This window comes from Rhinoderma darwinii, chromosome 6 (assembly GCF_050947455.1).
Source record: "Rhinoderma darwinii isolate aRhiDar2 chromosome 6, aRhiDar2.hap1, whole genome shotgun sequence".
Taxonomy (NCBI): Eukaryota; Metazoa; Chordata; class Amphibia; order Anura; family Rhinodermatidae; genus Rhinoderma; species Rhinoderma darwinii.
This window is the reverse complement of record NC_134692.1, coordinates 137,262,851-137,281,211: the sequence shown is the minus strand read 5'-3', so window position 1 is coordinate 137,281,211 and position 18,361 is coordinate 137,262,851. Positions and strand designations below refer to the sequence as shown.

Genomic DNA, 18,361 nt, shown 5'->3' with positions numbered 1-18,361 from the left:
GTAAGAGCTGAAGAGATGCCTGCCAGTCCCATCACTGGCCCAAAGATTTCCATCAGCAGGAAGTTTTGTTACCGAACATGCAAGTTATTACCTTTAAAAAAGAGATTCCTATTAACAATGCGACACTTTCCAGAATGTGAATTATCTGAGCATGCTCTGTACAAGACACTGAATAAGCAGGGGATCCTGGAAATGTGAACTCAGAGCTAAGAAAATAATAAACAGGATTCTGAATGCAGCTCTAGATGTAACTAGAATGTAAGGCAGTTTACCAATAGCGGAGGTAGATTTGTGCCAAAATTTGCGCCATTTTCTGACTTTAGTATTAGTAAGTATTTTGGAAAGGTGGAGACCACCCACTCACGGTTAACCACGCTCCCTTTTTGCTGCACTTTTTCAAACGAGTCAGAGCTGAGAAAAGTCGCAAATTTTGCACAAATATGCTGTGCACCATAATTTGCGACCTTTTTAAGCCGATAAACAGGCGCAAAGCTATTGATGAATTCCCCCCATCGTTTACAAATAAGAAATATCTGCCAAAGACTGACTCTTCACATTCCTGAGATCCAAAATAAATCCGGTATCACCTTAAGATGGCGACATGAATGATAAGTGCGCCGGCAGTGTGACGATAGAGCGGAACCCGGTCCGGCTCCGGCTGATCAATATTTCAATACAAGATCAAAGCACGTCAACCTACCCATGTATTTCACTTCATAGAAGAGACTCCAAGATGTTTTCTGATGATGTCTTACCAGTCACGTCATTTATCATCCTAATATATCTATAATTGGGACTTATGAGGACACCGGGCAATTAGTTATGCAACAAATATGTAAATCAAGTCCAGGTGTCAAGATGGAAGCCAGACGAGAAGGTTTCATCACTGTGTATTATTCATGTACTGCAGAGAATAGGGACTAATGTTCTTTACATACAACCATTATGACCGGGGACTATATGCTGGGAAGGATCGGTAATCATCAGACTATATGTTCAGGCTACAATGTATGTCAATGGACCATTAGCCAATATGGCCGCCCTTAGTTCATACTATGAACTCATGACCATTTGACTGATGTTTCCCCAGAAGGTCCCGTCTTCTGTTAGGATCTTCGGACTTCTCAGTAGTGGCCATGTGATGTCTGTTATTGTCTCCATCCAACTTCTTGGTGGTCGTCCTCTTTCTCATTTCCCTTCATTTTTGCAAAGGTGAATTGTCTGACGTCATCGCACCTATAGAAACTTGTTGGACATCCCAAAACCATGGCCCTTAATATCGGATCCCTTTTGTGGCTATAGTTGCCCCAAATCTTCTGGGAAGACTTTCCACAAGATTTTGGAGGGTGTCTTTGGGAATTTTTGAGGTCAGGCACTGATGGGGGAGAAGGTCTGGCCGTTCCAATTTATCCCATACGTTTTTGGATGGGTTTGAGGTGAGGATTCAATGCAGCCACTCGAGTACCTCCAAACCAAATTCTCACCCCATGTCTTTATGGAGCTTGCTGTGTGCACAGGGGCACAGTTTTACTGGAAAGTTGGAAGCTACAATTGTGTCAAATTTCCTTGTATATTGCAGCAATAACCCTTCACTGGAAATAAGGGGCCAAAACCTGAAAAACAGCCCCAGGCCATTATCCCTCCTCCAGCAAATGTTGCAGTAGGCACTATGCATCTAACCCAGATTCCTCCACCAAACCCAGATTCCTCCACCAAACCCAGAATCCTCCACCAAACTCAGATTCCTCCACCAAACCCAGATTCCTCCACCAAACCCAGAATCCTCCACCAAACCCAGAATCCTCCACCAAACCCAGAATCCTCCACCAAACCCAGATTCCTCCACCAAACCCAGATTCCTCCACCAAACCCAGATTCCTCCATCAGAGTGCCAGATAATGAGACCTGATTCATGTGTCCAGAGAAGACACTGCTCCAGAGTCCAGTGACGACGTGCTTTACAACACTCCAGCCCCCGCTTGGCATTGTGCATGGAGGAAAAAATTTTGTGAATCTACCCACCTATAGAATTTTTGGTCTAGTGCCACTCGGGTACCTCCAAACCAAATTCTCACCCCATGTCTTTATGGAGCTTGCTGTGTGCACAGGGGCACAGTTTTACTGGAAAGTTGGAAGCTACAATTGTGTAAAATTTCCTTGTATATTGCAGCAATAACCCTTCACTGGAAATAAGGGGCCAAAACCTGAAAAACAGCCCCAGGCCATTATCCCTCCTCCAGCAAATGTTGCAGTAGGCACTATGCATCTAACCCAGATTCCTCCACCAAACCCAGATTCCTCCACCAAACCCAGAATCCTCCACCAAACTCAGATTCCTCCACCAAACCCAGATTCCTCCACCAAACCCAGAATCCTCCACCAAACCCAGAATCCTCCACCAAACCCAGAATCCTCCACCAAACCCAGATTCCTCCACCAAACCCAGATTCCTCCACCAAACCCAGATTCCTCCATCAGAGTGCCAGATAATGAGACCTGATTCATGTGTCCAGAGAAGACACTGCTCCAGAGTCCAGTGACGACGTGCTTTACAACACTCCAGCCCCCGCTTGGCATTGTGCATGGAGGAAAAAATTTTGTGAATCTACCCACCTATAGAATTTTTGGTCTAGTGCCACTCGGGTACCTCCAAACCAAATTCTCACCCCATGTCTTTATGGAGCTTGCTGTGTGCACAGGGGCACAGTTTTACTGGAAAGTTGGAAGCTACAATTGTGTAAAATTTCCTTGTATATTGCAGCAATAACCCTTCACTGGAAATAAGGGGCCAAAACCTGAAAAACAGCCTCAGGCCATTATCCCTCCTCCAGCAAATGTTGCAGCAATAACCCTTCACTGGAAATAAGGGGCCAAAACCTGAAAAACAGCCCCAGGCCATTATCCCTCCTCCAGCAAATGTTGCAGCAATAACCCTTCACTGGAAATAAGGGGCCAAAACCTGAAAAACAGCCCCAGGCCATTATCCCTCCTCCAGCAAATGTTGCAGCAATAACCCTTCACTGGAAATAAGGGGCCAAAACCTGAAAAACAGCCCCAGGCCATTATCCCTCCTCCAGCAAATGTTGCAGCAATAACCCTTCACTGGAAATAAGGGGCCAAAACCTGAAAAACAGCCCCAGGCCATTATCCCTCCTCCAGCAAATGTTGCAGTAGGCACTATGCATCTAACCCAGAATCCTCCACCAAACCCATATTCATCCACCAAACCCAGATTCCTCCACCAAACCCAGAATCCTCCACCAAACCCAGATTCCTCCACCAAACCCAGAATCCTCCACCAAACCCAGATTCCTCCACCAAACCCAGATTCCTCCACCAAACCCAGATTCCTCCACCAAACCCAGAATCCTCCACCAAACCCAGATTCCTCCACCAAACCCAGATTCCTCCACCAAACCCAGATTCCTCCATCAGAGTGCCAGATAATGAGACCTGATTCATGTGTCCAGAGAAGATGCTGCTCCAGAGTCCAGTGACGACGTGCTTTACAACACTCCAGCCCCCGCTTGGCATTGTGCATGGAGGAAACATTTTTGTGAATCTACCCACCTATAGAATTTTTTGGTCTAGTGCCCCTTTAAGGATGAGCCATATCACCATGCTGTCGGCCATTGTTTTCAGCGCCCAGACAAAATCTTTCACCACTGCCCCTGGTATTTATGATGCATAAGAGAAACATACCGATATATTGTTCCTATATAATTGTCACGTTGCATTACATGTCAAGCTCTTGCCTGGCTGATTGCTCGCACCCTGCCATGCTGCCCCGGCCCATTAATGGCAGCAGTTAGAGTATAAGCGGGGAGAGGAAATGCTCGTTATGGGGTCTCAGTCTGGAAATGAAGCGGCACGTCTTCCATCAGGGACGTTATTGTTTCAGCAGCTCGTACGTTGCAGCCACTTTATGGCTTCTGTTTGCTTTTATGGTGCAACATATTGAATTTTTCCCCTTGCTATTTCAGCTGACATACCCCCCTGAAAGGGGCAAGGGCCTGTAATATGATGGGGGTAATTGGTCAGCAATATTCCGAGATCGCTTATTGTCTAGGGACAGGAATGACTGCACAGGGACCGGCCGTTAACGAGTCCGGGTGATTCATTATGTTTGTTAGAACCTTTAGGTGTGTACGATTTAATGCCGTGCCCCGTGTCACTAGTGTAGTTACAGCTAAAGTTTAGGAGGGGGGTGTAAAGCAGCAACACAGAGAATTTCATCTCTCAATATATACGTCTTATACCGCCGTTGTTGTTTCTTAGTTATATCGTATTCTGGGAAAGCTGGGTGATATCCCCAGCTTTCCTGTGCTTCTGAATAGTTAATCAGCCTAGTCTTGTGGGTACGTCCTCCTGCCAACTCTAGAACTCTGCCCTTTCCCCTGTTATTCCTCCTAGAAATGTATTCATAAATTGACAACTGGGTGTTACCACTCCCCTTGTCACAGGGGGGTGTCCCTGCAGAGTCTCACTCTGTCAGCACTGATTGGTTAGGTTCAGTCTGTGTAGGGACACACCCCCAACTGGTAACACCCAACTGTCAATTTATTCATACATTTCTAGGAGGAATAATAGAGGAACAGCACAACACGGAGTTCTAAGAAAAGTTGCTCCAGAATTGTTATTTCATGGGTAATACAAGTATTTACTAAAACAGACCTGTCAGGAGAGCGGAGAGGTCGTCTCTAATGACCAGCAATGTGTCCTTTTGACTGAACTTAGTTTTGCATGGAAAATATAGCAACAGAAGTCAAGCCGTACAGGGGCGTAACTAGGAATTGGGGGCAGGGGCGTAACTAGGAATTGGGGCAGGGGCGTAACTAGGAATTGGTGCAGGGGCGTAACAAGGAATTGGGGCAGGGGTGTAACTAGGAATTAGTGCAGGGGCATAACTAGGAATTGGGGCAGGGGCGTAACTAGGAATTGGTGCAGGGGCGTAACTAGGAATTGGGGCAGGGGCGTAACTAGGAATTGGTGCAGGGGCGTAACAAGGAATTGGGGCAGGGGTGTAACTAGGAATTAGTGCAGGGGCGTAACTAGGAATTGGTGCCGGGGCGTAACAAGGAATTGGGGCAGGGGCGTAACTAGGAATTGGTGCAGGGGCGTAACTAGGAATTGGTGCAGGGGCGTAACTAGGAATTGGGGCAGGGGCGTAACTAGGAATTGGTGCAGGGGCGTAACAAGGAATTGGGGCAGGGGTGTAACTAGGAATTAGTGCAGGGGCGTAACTAGGAATTGGTGCCGGGGCGTAACAAGGAATTGGGGCAGGGGCGTAACTAGGAATTAGTGCAGGGGCGTAACTAGGAATTGGTGCAGGGGCGTAACTAGGAATTGGGGCAAGGGCGTAACTAGGAATTAGTGCAGGGGCGTAACTAGGAATTGGGGCAGGGGCGTAACTAGGAATTGGTGCAGGGGCGTAACTAGGAATTGGGGCAGGGGCGTAACTAGGAATTAGTGCAGGGGCGTAACTAGGAATTGGGGCAGGGGCGTAACTAGGAATTAGTGCAGGGGCGTAACTAGGAATTGGGGCAGGGGCGTAACTAGGAATTAGTGCAGGGGCGTAACTAGGAATTGGGGCAGGGGCGTAACTAGGAATTGGTGCAGGGGCGTAACTAGGAATTGGGGCAAGGGCGTAACTAGGAATTAGTGCAGGGGCGTAACAAGGAATTGGGGCAGGGGCGTAACTAGGAATTGGTGCAGGGGCGTAACTAGGAATTGGGGCAGGGGCGTAACTAGGAATTGGTGCAGGGGCGTAACTAGGAATTTGGGCAGGGGCGTAACTAGGAATTTGGGCAGGGGCGTAACTAGGAATTGGGGCAGGGGCGTAACTAGGAATTGGGGGCAGGGGCGTAACTAGGAATTGGTGCAGGGGCGTAACTAGGAATTGGGGCAGGGGCGTAACTAGGAATTGGTGCAGGGGCGTAACTAGGAATTGGGGCAGGGGCGTAACTAGGAATTGGTGTAGGGGCGTAACTAGGAATTGGAGCCGGGGCATAACTAGGAATTGCTGGGCCCCATAGCAAACTTATAAATGATTGCCGATTTGAGATTTAAAAAAAAGTAGAACTCTCAGCATGGTCTGACAATTGATCATCATCAGACTACTGTATCCCAGAGATATACTATGCCACACCCCATAGACATATTGCCGCCATATGTGCCCGCAGACATATACTATGTTGCCATATGTGCCCTATATACTGTGCTGACAAGATCGCCAAATAAATTCAGACCCCAGACCAGACCCTAAAATGTTTCCAGACCTCAGAACAGACCCCTTCAGGATCCTGTGTGCGGCAGCACCCGGAGGTAAAGAGGACCCTGGAGCTGTAAGAGAGAAAATTCAATAGATCATTTCCGATGCCGGGACCACTTGACTCATCGGGTCCCGTAGAGGCCGATATGTCTTTTATAGCGATAGTTACGCCCCTGAAGCACGGGTGATAGTGAAATTAAATTGGTGCTGAATTGAGGGCAGAGAAGGGGTGACAGGGTTCCGCAATTGTACACAAGCCCCACTTGTGGTTCTTGACGACTGGAGGTCCTGGGTGGATGTTGCCTCAATGTTTCCCCAATCATTGCAAAAAATCCAACAGGGTGGGACTGTTTTGAGGTCGCACCTTGGTAATGCCACCATTTTACTGTCACTCATGGGTGACCCAAAGTCTTGAGATTTCTACTGCACAGTGGGGTTTACTTTGGGTACCATTTAAAGGGGTTTTCCCGCTTTGGACAATCCCTACTTGTTAGAAAAGACCCTTGACAATAAGCTGATCTCACAGTGGGACCCCCAGTGATCAGCTGTAATCTATGGTGTAATCTGGTAGTAAGTGTTTCATTTCTCTGCAGCTCCACCACAGGAGCAATGAAGCATTACACAATGTCCATTCAAATCAATGATTTGTCTGTGTAATACAGGACAGGACAGGTCCTCCGGAGAGAGAGATGCTCTTTGTAACCACTCTGGCCAAGAGATCCTGAACGGAGGACCCCCCTCTATTAACTGAACGGAGGACCCCCCTCTATTAACTCATGATTAGGTGTATATAGTAATGGGTCATCCGCTTTAAGAACCCTATAGCAGTTGCCACTTCCGTTCTACCAAACTGACTGCGTTCCTATATTAATGCTGGTCTTATGGAAATTCAGTTCACTTCCCTGTGTGTTTTCATGGGCAGATTCACATTGAATTCTTTCTCAGCGGGGGAACATAGAACAATCCTATAACAACAGTCACATAATTTGTCAGAACTGTAATCGGCGGCCTCCTTTCAATCTCTGCTGGCGTGAGTGTCACTATTGCCTCAGGATGCCCCCATCACAAGTCATTATACAGTATGAGGTCAACATGTTTGGCATCTATAGAACAGGAGGGCATATATGTCCATACACAGCTCTGGTATTGAACAAGCGGTCGGCCATCATTTAGTAAAACATCCTGGTCAACACGTGTATTGCAAAATAGTGAGCTGGTCAAAAAAGTCATCCCTAATGCCATATCTACGCAGACAAGCTGATTGCACTCATGCCTAATTGCTAATTAATCGCTTCGCGATGGGTTTATTTATAGGGTGCTGGTCCTTTAATCGATTATTTTTCCAGAACTTAAAGAAAGGAATTAATTCCTATGTATGTGAGTTTTTGCCCAGGAAGGGTTAATGAACGTGGTGCAATTACGAGGTGTCCGCGGAGAGAACTCACCACCCACTTGTAGGGTGGGAGCCTGTGAATCAGCGTAATCTTCCCAGTCGCTGAGCCCCGTTCTGTTGGCCGCGGAGCAGACTGGAGCTGATATTCCAAACTGCGCCGCCGAGCCCAGAACAAGCATCGTGTCAAATTAATGGCTGTGACTTTGACATATCCCAGCCAGGAAAGCCCTCCATAAAAAAAACGAAAGCCCCACAAGTGCCCCTGGCATTCTGCAAAGAATTTGTCTGTTTTGGCCCCAAATGATGGAATAAGATTAATCTTGAGAAATTTGACATGAGCGAGAAACAACTTTTTTTTTCACTTTTATTACCCGGTTTAACAGTCAACACGATTGTGGTTAACCCTGTTATTACCAGCGGGTTCTGTGTACAGATCCAATGGAAAAATAACCCGGTTCACTTAGAATTGGATAAAAGTGCACAGTCAAGTCTATAGTCGAAAATGTCAAGGAAAAAATGTCCGCCTATGCGGGACAGCGACGAAAGATGACCGATCCCTCACAATCAACAACTGCTTTCTAGTAGAATCAGATCGATAAGTTGCACAAACTTCGACCTGGACTTGACCAGTCTGATCGCTTCTAAGGGTCAGGAAGGAATCTTGGCCTCTTTTTAGGCAGGACCATAGCAAGTATCCATGGGGCCCCACTCTGCCTTGATCACCATGAGTAGCAAGTGAGTCCAGGCAATGGACAGTTTATGGTTATCTTGGTCTTTCCTTGTGTCTACCGCTCTTTTCATTGGCCTCTTGGTACTCCACATTCCTTCCAGATCCACTGTCCCTTCCGTCCTTCTCCTCCAGACTCTCTCCGACTCCTTCATCCACATTTCTCACTATATCCCCCTCGGCCCTTCTACGGGGGAGATCGGTCATCTTAGCTGCTGGATCCGAAAGCATCTGTCAAGCCTATGGCAAGTTGGACCATGTCTTACAAGGGTTCTTCCTTTGGATCAACAAGTATTGACTTGTATTCGTTCTTCAACCCAATATGGCAACCTTTAATGTGTGAGGACATGTCTTATAGGAATGTATTGAGTTGTACAATGGTCGCAACTCTATGTGTACCCAATAGAGAAGCCACCGGGGTTGTATCAGCAATAGTCCCTAAAAGTCCATTAAAAAGTCGAACAAGAAGGTGACTTCATTCAGTCTTAATATACTTGTTTGTCTATCCATTTTTTTGCTCTTCAAACTTTCAAAGATTGCCCAGTCCTCAACTTACATGGACTTACCAAAGAAATGCCACCAGGTCCTGGTGGTGGTTTTCCATTCCCCATGTCTACAGACATCTCCGTGGTCTGACAGGAACATGTCTTTTTGTCTACTAGGTACTTCTGATCCTCAGTGGTAACCTCAGCTTCCTAAACTGGCTGACCATCGTGCCAAGTATTGCCTGTTTTGATGATGCCAGCCTCAACTTCCTGTTCAGTTCCAAGGGTGGGTCAGCAAAACACCAAGTGTCCAAAATCCAAAACAAGACTTCAGCTGGAGACCAGCCAACAAGAAGTTACGGTAAGTCTTGCGATGGACGGATCAAACCGCTAATGATGGTGTATGGCAAACACTTCACCAACACTTATATATGGGGGAATTGCATGATGACCGTGTGATGTACCCGCATACATACTGTACATATATTCACTCACAATCATACATATACCTTTATTTATATTTTATATGCAAATACATGGACACCTACATCCTTACATACATAGATATGTACATAGATATACACACAATGCAATATACCTTAAAGTGTAATCTCCACCTTTTAACTCCAGGTCGTTTTTAGGTCCAACATTCTGTGTTGATTCATTTCTTAAAGGGTAACTAAACATTCGACAAACTCCTGACATGTCAGAGATTTTGATTGGTCGGGGTCCGAGCACTGAGACCCCCACCAATTTCTATAACAAAGTGGCAAAAGCGCTCGTGTGAGCACTTCGTTTTTATATTCTGCTTTTTCTGGAAATCAATGTAGCGGTGTACGGCTCAATAGAAAGTCTATAAGCCCGTACTCCAATACATCGACTTTCCGGAAAAAGCCGAATAGAAACAATGCGGCTGAGCGCTCACACGAGGGCTTCTGCCGCTTAGTTTTAGTGATTGGTGGGAGTCTCCGTGCTCGGACCCCCACCAATCAAAACTTCTGACATTTCACTATGACATGTCAGAAGTATGTCAAACGTTTAGCTACACTTTAATAGATCTTTATAGCAATTGAAGCTCAATTTTTCTGTTACAGAGCTCAAAAATCCCCTGCATAGCCATATAGTTAAATGATAAAATTCTGACTACCTGCAGTCACCACTAGGGGGAGCTTACTGCATACTGTTTATACATTGTACTCAATAATAACATGGTATGCAGTAAGCTCCCCCTAGTGGTAACTATGGGCAGACAGAATTCTATTATTTAATAATATGACTATGCAGGGGATTTGGTGCTCTGTATCAATGGGTGACCACTATTGTAATAACAGTAGGGAATGCAGTCTGAGATCTGGGCATATTTCTCAGGGTGAACAGTGCAGTCAATGTCAAAAGAAGCAGGTTATAAAAAAAGTTGTCGTTTTTAAAACTATGCTTCATAAAAATGAAGTGACAATTCACTTCTTGAAGCGTTTTACAAGAAGATTTTTCCCATTGACACATTGAAACAAAAGCTTTGGAAATACGCTTCAAAAATGCTGTAAAAATCAAAAACTTTTTAAGAATCCGCTCAAAAAACGCCTGGATTTTAGTGGCTCTTGAAATCAGTGTCATATTTTACAGCCTGAACATATGCCGTGTGAACATGGCCTAACCAGCAGAAGTGGTACTGTCGCTTTAAATCTCACTGCTGTTGCATCAGCGGTGTAGTGTTATCCTTCATATAAGAGCAAACATCTCCTCTTAGATTATATTTAAAGGGGTTCTCTTGGGTTATAACAATGCTCTATTGGCCTAATCTTTGTATGGTGAATGTCCGACCTCTAGGAAAATCCGGCGATCAGCAGAATGAAGGGACCGCGGCGATCGTCTCTTTATTTACATAGCGCCTGTGCCTGGTACTGCAGCGTGTTACATTCCCTGTGCCTGCGAGCAGTTCCTTCATTGTGCTGATCTGCAGTGGTACCGTCAAACACCCTAAGGACAGACCATCAATGTTAACGTTTCCACAAACCACTTTAATAGAGCTTCAATGATGAGAGGAGGGCAGGAGTGCTGGAGCAGTGGTGCGTGGGCGCAGCGTCTACATTCGTTATCACTATGGGAAATAAACACGTGTGGTAATGGGAAGATATCAGGACTGATAAGTGACCGGGGAAGTTTATTAAAACTGACCGTGGCAGGGGCTTTGGGATAGAAACAAAATATGGTAATGATTTGGGTAGCTGGGTCACCTAGATTTCTCACACTCCTGAATGGCAGTCCAGACTAGTTGTGCAGCAATACCGGCAAGGGTATACTACTGCACCGCTAGACAGATTTGCTTTTCTGGAGTCTAGAAAAGCCAGATGACCGCCAAAGCTATAATGGCCATATGTTGCCCAAATAACTAAATAAATAAAAGCGCCATACATTGACCAAATAACACTTCCATACAGTTGCCTAAATAACAATGCTATAAAGTGCCGCCACCACTGCCATCAAAATGACTAAGTAAATACATACCACCGTACAGTGCCAAATAATATCAACATACAGTTCTCAAATAGTATCACCATACAGTGCTCAAATAATACCACCATACAGTGCCCAAATAATACCACCATACAGTGCACAAATAATACCACCATACAGTGACCAAATAATATCACCATACAGTGCCCAAATAATATCACCATACAGTGCCCAAATAATACCACCATACAGTGACCAAATAATATCACCATACAGTGACCAAATAATACCACCATACAGTGACCAAATAATACCACCATACAGTGCTCAACTAATACCACCATACAGTGACCAAATAATACCACCATACAGTGCCCAAATAATACCACCATACAGTGACCAAATAATACCACCATACAGTGACCAAATAATATCACCATACAGTGACCAAATATTATCACCATGCAGTGCCCAAATAATACCACCATACAGTGCCCAAATAATACCACCATACAGTGACCAAATAATACCACCATACAGTGCCCAAATAATACCACCATACAGTGACCAAATAATACCACCATACAGTGACCAAATAATACCACCATACAGTGTCTACATAATACCACCATACAGTGCCCAAATAATATCACCATACATCATCTAATCACAATATCAAATAAAACTACTATACCATTAATTTTAATAAATGTGGTGTCACAAGCCTTGGGAGCTTGTCCATCTGTGGCGCCCCCTTCAGCAGGGCTGGCTGTTGTGTCCTGTGCAACCACAGGGGACACAGACTCCCTAAGGCCGGCCCTGGCAGCATTACTTCTGATAATTATATAATGAAAAGTTCTACAACTTTCTTGTATATTTTGTGTTTTTTTTCAACTCATCACCATTTTCAAGACCTCTGCTTGCCATCAGTTAATGGGAACATTCCTATTTACTTGCAAAGCATTAAAAAAACCTCTATACAGACCTAATACTTCTCACAGCTGGGGGTTTGTTACAATTGTATCCAGTCTAGACTATCTTCTGTGAGGTAAATACATTAGCCCCACAAATCTCTCTCCTGTTTTGGTGGTTTGTTACAATGTATCAGCCTGGAAGGACTACAGCATGAAGGGTAGGGCGAGCTCCATCCAAGCCTGATGATGATGACGATGATTTCTCCACTGTTGACACCACCAAACATGTATCCTTCATGATGTATCTGTACCATTAACAGTGCCACCTCCCCGCAGGGTCCTATGTCTGCCAAGTGCTGCACATATCTCTGGGCATCCTCATCGCCTACCTCAGTGTCCCAGTGGTCCTGAACCTGGTGAACTCCAGACAAGTCATGAACGCCTCCTTCAACCCACTGCGGATCGTCAACACATATGGAGCCTTTGGCAGGTACTACTCTAACTCTCTAAAGGGACCGGTATTTGTATATGTATTAGCGCCCTCATTAAAGAGGATCGGTCCCCTCTCCTGACATGTCTGTTTTAGTAAATATTTTATGTCCCATGAAATAACAATTCTGGAGCATCTTTTCTTAGAACTCTGCGTTGTATCGTTCCTCTTTTATTCCTCCTAGAAATGTATGAATAAATTGACACCTGGGTGTTACCAGTTGGGGGGGTGTCCCTACACAGACTGAGGCCTCATTTACACGAGCGTATTATACGCGCGTGCGACGCGCGTGCTTTTCACGCGTGTCGTACGCACCTATAATAGTCTATGGGGCTGTTTAGACGATGCGTGAATTTTGCGCTGCGTGAGTGCGTTGCGTAAAACTCACGACATGTTCTATATTCTTGCGTTTTTCACGCAACACGCACCCATTGACTTCAATGGGTGCGTGAAAACAACGCATGCCACACTGACGGTCCTGCGTTGCATGCGCGAAAATCACGCAAGAGCTGTCAAACTCCTGAATGTAAACAGAAAAGCACCACGTGCTTTTCTGGTTACAAACATCCAAACGGAGTGTCAAATTCGAGATGAGCGCACCGAACTTCCCCGTGTTCGGCCAAACTCGTTTTGACCGAAACCGGTAAAAAATGTTCGGGTACGCGACGTCAGGAGACAGTCACTGCCCACGGTGCTGAAAGCGTTAAACTGGTTCAGCACCATGGACAGTGACTTCCGCTCCGAAAATCCATGAACCTGTAAAAAAAAAAAGACGTTCTGACTTACCGATAACTCCGGTCCGACCTCCCGGGATGACAGTTCAGTCCAAATGACAGCTGCAGCCAATCACAGGCCAAGCACAGGCTGCAGCCAATCACAGGCTGCAGCGGTCTCATGGACTGCGGCGTCATCCTGGGAGGTGGGGCCCGATGACAAGAGAGGGACGCGTCACCAAGGCAACGGCCGGGAGCCCGGACTGGGGGAAGCAGGAAGTTCTTGGTAAGTATGAAAGTCTTTTTTTTATTCACAGGTTGGTGTATATTGTGATCGGCATTCACTGTCGAGGGTGCTGAAAGAGTTACTGCCGATCAGTTAGCTCTTTCAGCACCTTGGACAGTGACGGGCCTCGACTACCTCATCTCTATGATGGCGGCTGCGTGAAAATCACGCAGCCGCGCATCATGACACACGGAGCTGTCAAATGCCTTTTGCGCGTTTAAAACGCAACAAGGCTGCGTATACGCAGTGCATACGCCATGCATACGCGCGCAAAACGCAGCGTTTTTTGCGCGCGCAAAACGCATACGCTCGTGTAAATGAGGCCTGACACTGTCCAATCAGTGCTCATAGTTTCAGACTGCGTAGGGACACGCCCCTCTCAAAAAAGGGAATGGTACCGCCCATTTGTCAATTTATTCATACATTTCTAGGAGGAATAAGAGAGGAACGGCACAACACAGCTCTAAGAAAATATGTTCTAGAATTGTTATTTTATTTGGATTACAAGTATTTACTATTACAGACATGTCAGGAGATGTGACAGGTCCTCTTTAGGGGTAGTTCACAGAGGAAACCGCGTTGGAAAACACGCCGAAAAACGGCCGAAAACGTCTCCCATTGATTTCATTACTGCTTACTTCAAGAAACAGCGCCACAGTGTTTCATGGGTTGTGCCTGGTACTGCAGCTTCATTAAAATGAATAGGGCTGAACTGCAATACCACATACAACCTGTGGATCGGTGTGGCATTGTTTTTGGAAGAAATCAGCTGTGGTTTTTTTAAACCTGGACAACCCCTTTAAGTGGACTGTTTAGCCGTTCAGGTGCCTTGGAAAGCTAGCTCAAAACCTCCCGATGACCGCCTGACAGGCAATATGGCGCCATTAAAGGAATCGAGACCCATCTTTCCAAGACTCCTGAATGGCAAAACGGAGACCTCATGCTGCAGTGTAGTAGCAAAGGATGTATCTATGTGGACAGATTTGTCTTTCAGGAGTCTTGAAAAGCTGAGTCGCAGATTTTGGCACAATGCTATATTGCTGGTCACCCAGCTTTCCCACAAACAGATCGAACGCAGAAACACCTGAATTTAAAATGTTCGTCTACTTGGCAGAAGAGAATGACTCCGGGTTATAATTACTGGGGAGATTAGCACTTTGCCCTCTGCTCTATAGGATGGTTGGCATTACCAGTGGAATTCTGGGTATTTCAGGCCAGGAGAGGTGACATCCGGGTGATCGGTGGGGTCGGGGTCCTGCTTTGTGTCTCGAGGCTGTTTCCTGACTGGTGGATATCCAGCTGTTCCAGGCATTAGGAATTAAGAGCGGACATTTAAGAGACCCACTTGTCCCGTATCTCCCCTCCTCCAGCACTGTGCTCAGCTTTAGTACGAGCCCCTTTAAACCATTAACCCTTATGCAGCCAGGTGTTTTACAATATACTCAACCAGTAGTGGAAACATTGCCAGCGCCAAAATATGGCTCTACAGCGGATGTAAAACTACAACCCCCAACATGCCCTGACCGCCGCAGGCCACTAAACCACTTATAAAGTTTCTTCAGCCCTTTCTGATATTTATATTTCCCAGAGAAATCGGAGACAACCAATACAACTCCTACACACAGCTTTCCCAGACTCCTGAGCGGCAGATCTACCCAATTATACAATGGCACATTTTTTGCTCCTGTATTGCTCTGTAAGGCCTCATACACACGTCCGTAGTTTTTAGCCGCCATTTCGGATCCATAATAGCGGATAAAATACTGACACATTCATTTCTATATGGACAGACACCTTCCCGCATCTTTACGGATGTGTGTCCGGGCCGTAGAAATGAGCCGCAAAAAATGGGACACGTCAAATTTTTGGCATTTACAGACCGCGCTCCTATACTTATCACTGCGAGCACAGTCCGCAAATGCGGATGACACGCTGCGGCCCGTCCATGCGATATTTACTGACCTTAAATACTGCACTGACGTGTGCATGGGGCCTAAGGCTGCAGGTGAGCACATATTTCTCCTACAGTGTCCTCTAGAGGGGAAATGTGGTATTACATAGCGCCCATTTAAATTAAAGGGGTTTTCCGGGACTATAATATTAATGGTCTTTCCTTAGAATATTTCATTAATATCAGATTGGTGGGGGTCCGACTCCCGGCACCCCTGCCAATCAGCTGAGTGAAGGGGCTGCGGCGCACAAAATCGGGTGTTAGACCCCCACCTATATGATAGGCCATAAGCCATCAATATTATAGTCCCAGGAAACCCCATTAATGGGAAACCATGTAATACAAGGTGACGCTGACCTCCGGAGTGGGTGCCGTTCTTCACAAATGCGCTCAACGTTGGCTAACAGAGGGGGGTCCCAAGCGGGGGCCCCTCTCTATGACATTATTTACCCCAATAGGTCATATGGATGGGTACGTAGGTTTCCTATTCACGGGTCTTGAAAAGCTAAATCCTGCTCTCTCTATCACTTTATAACTAAGCCTCGTAACCGTTCAGGAGTCCGGGAAAGATGAGTGACAACCCCTGCAAGTAGTTCTGCTATACAAGAGTCTGGGAAAGCTGGGTGACAACCATGAGAGCTGCTATAATGGCGGTATTTGGGGGGTTCTGTATAATAGGTACATTACTTTCCATTAGACCCCCTTTTCTGTCTGGATTTTCAGGCCTCCGGCGTTTTGTAATACGATGGAAAATGACGACTTTTTTTTTCCTATATTTTCCTTTTCCATCCGATTCTGGATTTCATGTTCCTGGCCGCGGTGGAAGGTAAACACATGTTAGGGATTTTTTTGGACAGCGGAGGCTGAGTCCTGTACCTGGTCCAAGAAGACGGATCTCATCCAAAGCGAAGCCGACGCCAACACAAACCGCTCCTGGCAAAATCCATCACCATAAAATCATCTCTACCTTACAGAAGATCGCCAGTAGTTAATACCCGTAGTGGGGGAGGGGTGTCATGAGAGGGGGGCACCTGAATCCCTCCGCACTCATGGAGGTCTTGGTCGACCGTCTTGCCATGTTTACTGATTTAGAAGTCAAGGCGTCGGGCTGGCGCATTCTTTTTCACTTCGCTTCCATTCACAATCATCTCTGAAATCCGATAGTCCGGCATGAGACTTGTTCATTGCATGCCGGAATATTGAAAATTTTGTTGCACATGAAATTTTACTTGTCATTTTGGAGAATCTTGAGGCTTATTTTCAATCCAGTATTAATCATTGTAAAATGAGAAAAATTTTTTTTTGTTTTCCAATTATTCATCATTTTCAAAATATCTCCTTGCTGTCATCGAATGGAAACATTACTGTTCACATTCAGAAGCTGAAAAGCCGTATCAGTATCAGTGAAGTCCAGGATAAGAGAGAGATATTGTGTAGTTCACAGAGAATTTCCTATCCTGATACATCAAAACAAACCCTCAGCTGTACAATTCAGACTAATTAAAGGGGTTGTCTCATGAAGACAACCCCCTGCCCGTATGCCCTATTATGGATGTCACAAAGGGGGTCCCAGCTCGGGATCCCCTCTTTAGGAGCCAGAGCGGAGACCAGCACTGAATGAGCGACTCCCGTTCTAGAAAACTCGAGCTGTTCTTGTATTACAAGGTCGGCCATTCTTCTTAATGCCCGTAATGTAATGCTACATTTCCCCTGCAGTGGGTGCTGTAGGGGATATGCCTGGCTGGCTGCAACTTCCCCTGGAAAAATCAGCTGTTTGCCAAGATCGGACCCGCGGCGATCACCCGATTACCCCAGGGGACGCATTCTAAAAGTAGCTGTCTCTGATGAGACAACCCATTAGAATGAAGTTTTCAGCCTCTGAATAGAAACAATATTGTTGTTGTTTTTTTAGATCCTTGGTCTGAAAACTCTTTACAAACCTAATACTTCTCACAGCTGAAGGTTTGCTACAATTGTATCCAGTCTAGATAAACCTCTTTGAGCTAAACAGTCTAGACTCTAGGCTGATACATTGTAACAAGGACAGGAGAGAGACGTGTGCTGCTGATGTCCTTAGCTGTAGGGACTTTTCAGCCACTGGATGTGAAGAAGAATGTTTCCAATCGCTGCCAGCAAGCAGAGATCTTAGTGAGACATTAAAATAGCAATTGATATTGTACAGGCTGTCACGGCATGCTGGGAGTTTTAGTTTTGGCAACGGTTGGGGAGCCACAGGTAAGAGATCACTGATTTTAAGAAACAGAGGGACCCTGCAGAAAAATAAGCGGCTGTCACTTTAAGAAATAGCTCATCGTGTGCACTGGTTTTATTGGAGTGCCGCATGCTCCTGAGCCGAGTCACCTCTCGCCAGAACATACGAGAACAGGTTAAATAGAGCAGATGGGGTATGACTGCCAAGTGTGGGCGCCCCGCCGCTCTCAGGACCCACCATGGACAGTCCTTCCGCCTCTCTCCGGTCCACGGTTCTGATTTCAGGCGCGAGAAGGACCAGCGAGAGACGCCAGCCCCGAGACTTCTTGTAATTCCAGCTTGTGTAAACCAATAAAAAAAGCATTCAGCCGGTAATGAATCTGGGAGTATGTGGAACCTGACATTTCTGAAATCACACAGTAGGAACCAACTTTTATTACTAATTTGGTGTCCCTGATTTACAAAG

The 18,361-nt window shown here is 45.9% G+C and overlaps 1 protein-coding gene across 1 annotated transcript in view; it reads left to right on the top strand.

Annotated features, from left to right (window-relative positions):
• Positions 1–18,361, top strand: part of LMF1 (lipase maturation factor 1) — a 212,017-nt gene that overhangs the window by 176,215 nt on the left and 17,441 nt on the right. The window contains exons 7-8 of the mRNA XM_075830593.1: positions 9,054–9,237; positions 12,581–12,734. Of these exons, the coding sequence (XP_075686708.1) occupies positions 9,054–9,237; positions 12,581–12,734 (338 nt within the window). The remainder of the gene's footprint in view (positions 1–9,053; positions 9,238–12,580; positions 12,735–18,361) is intronic.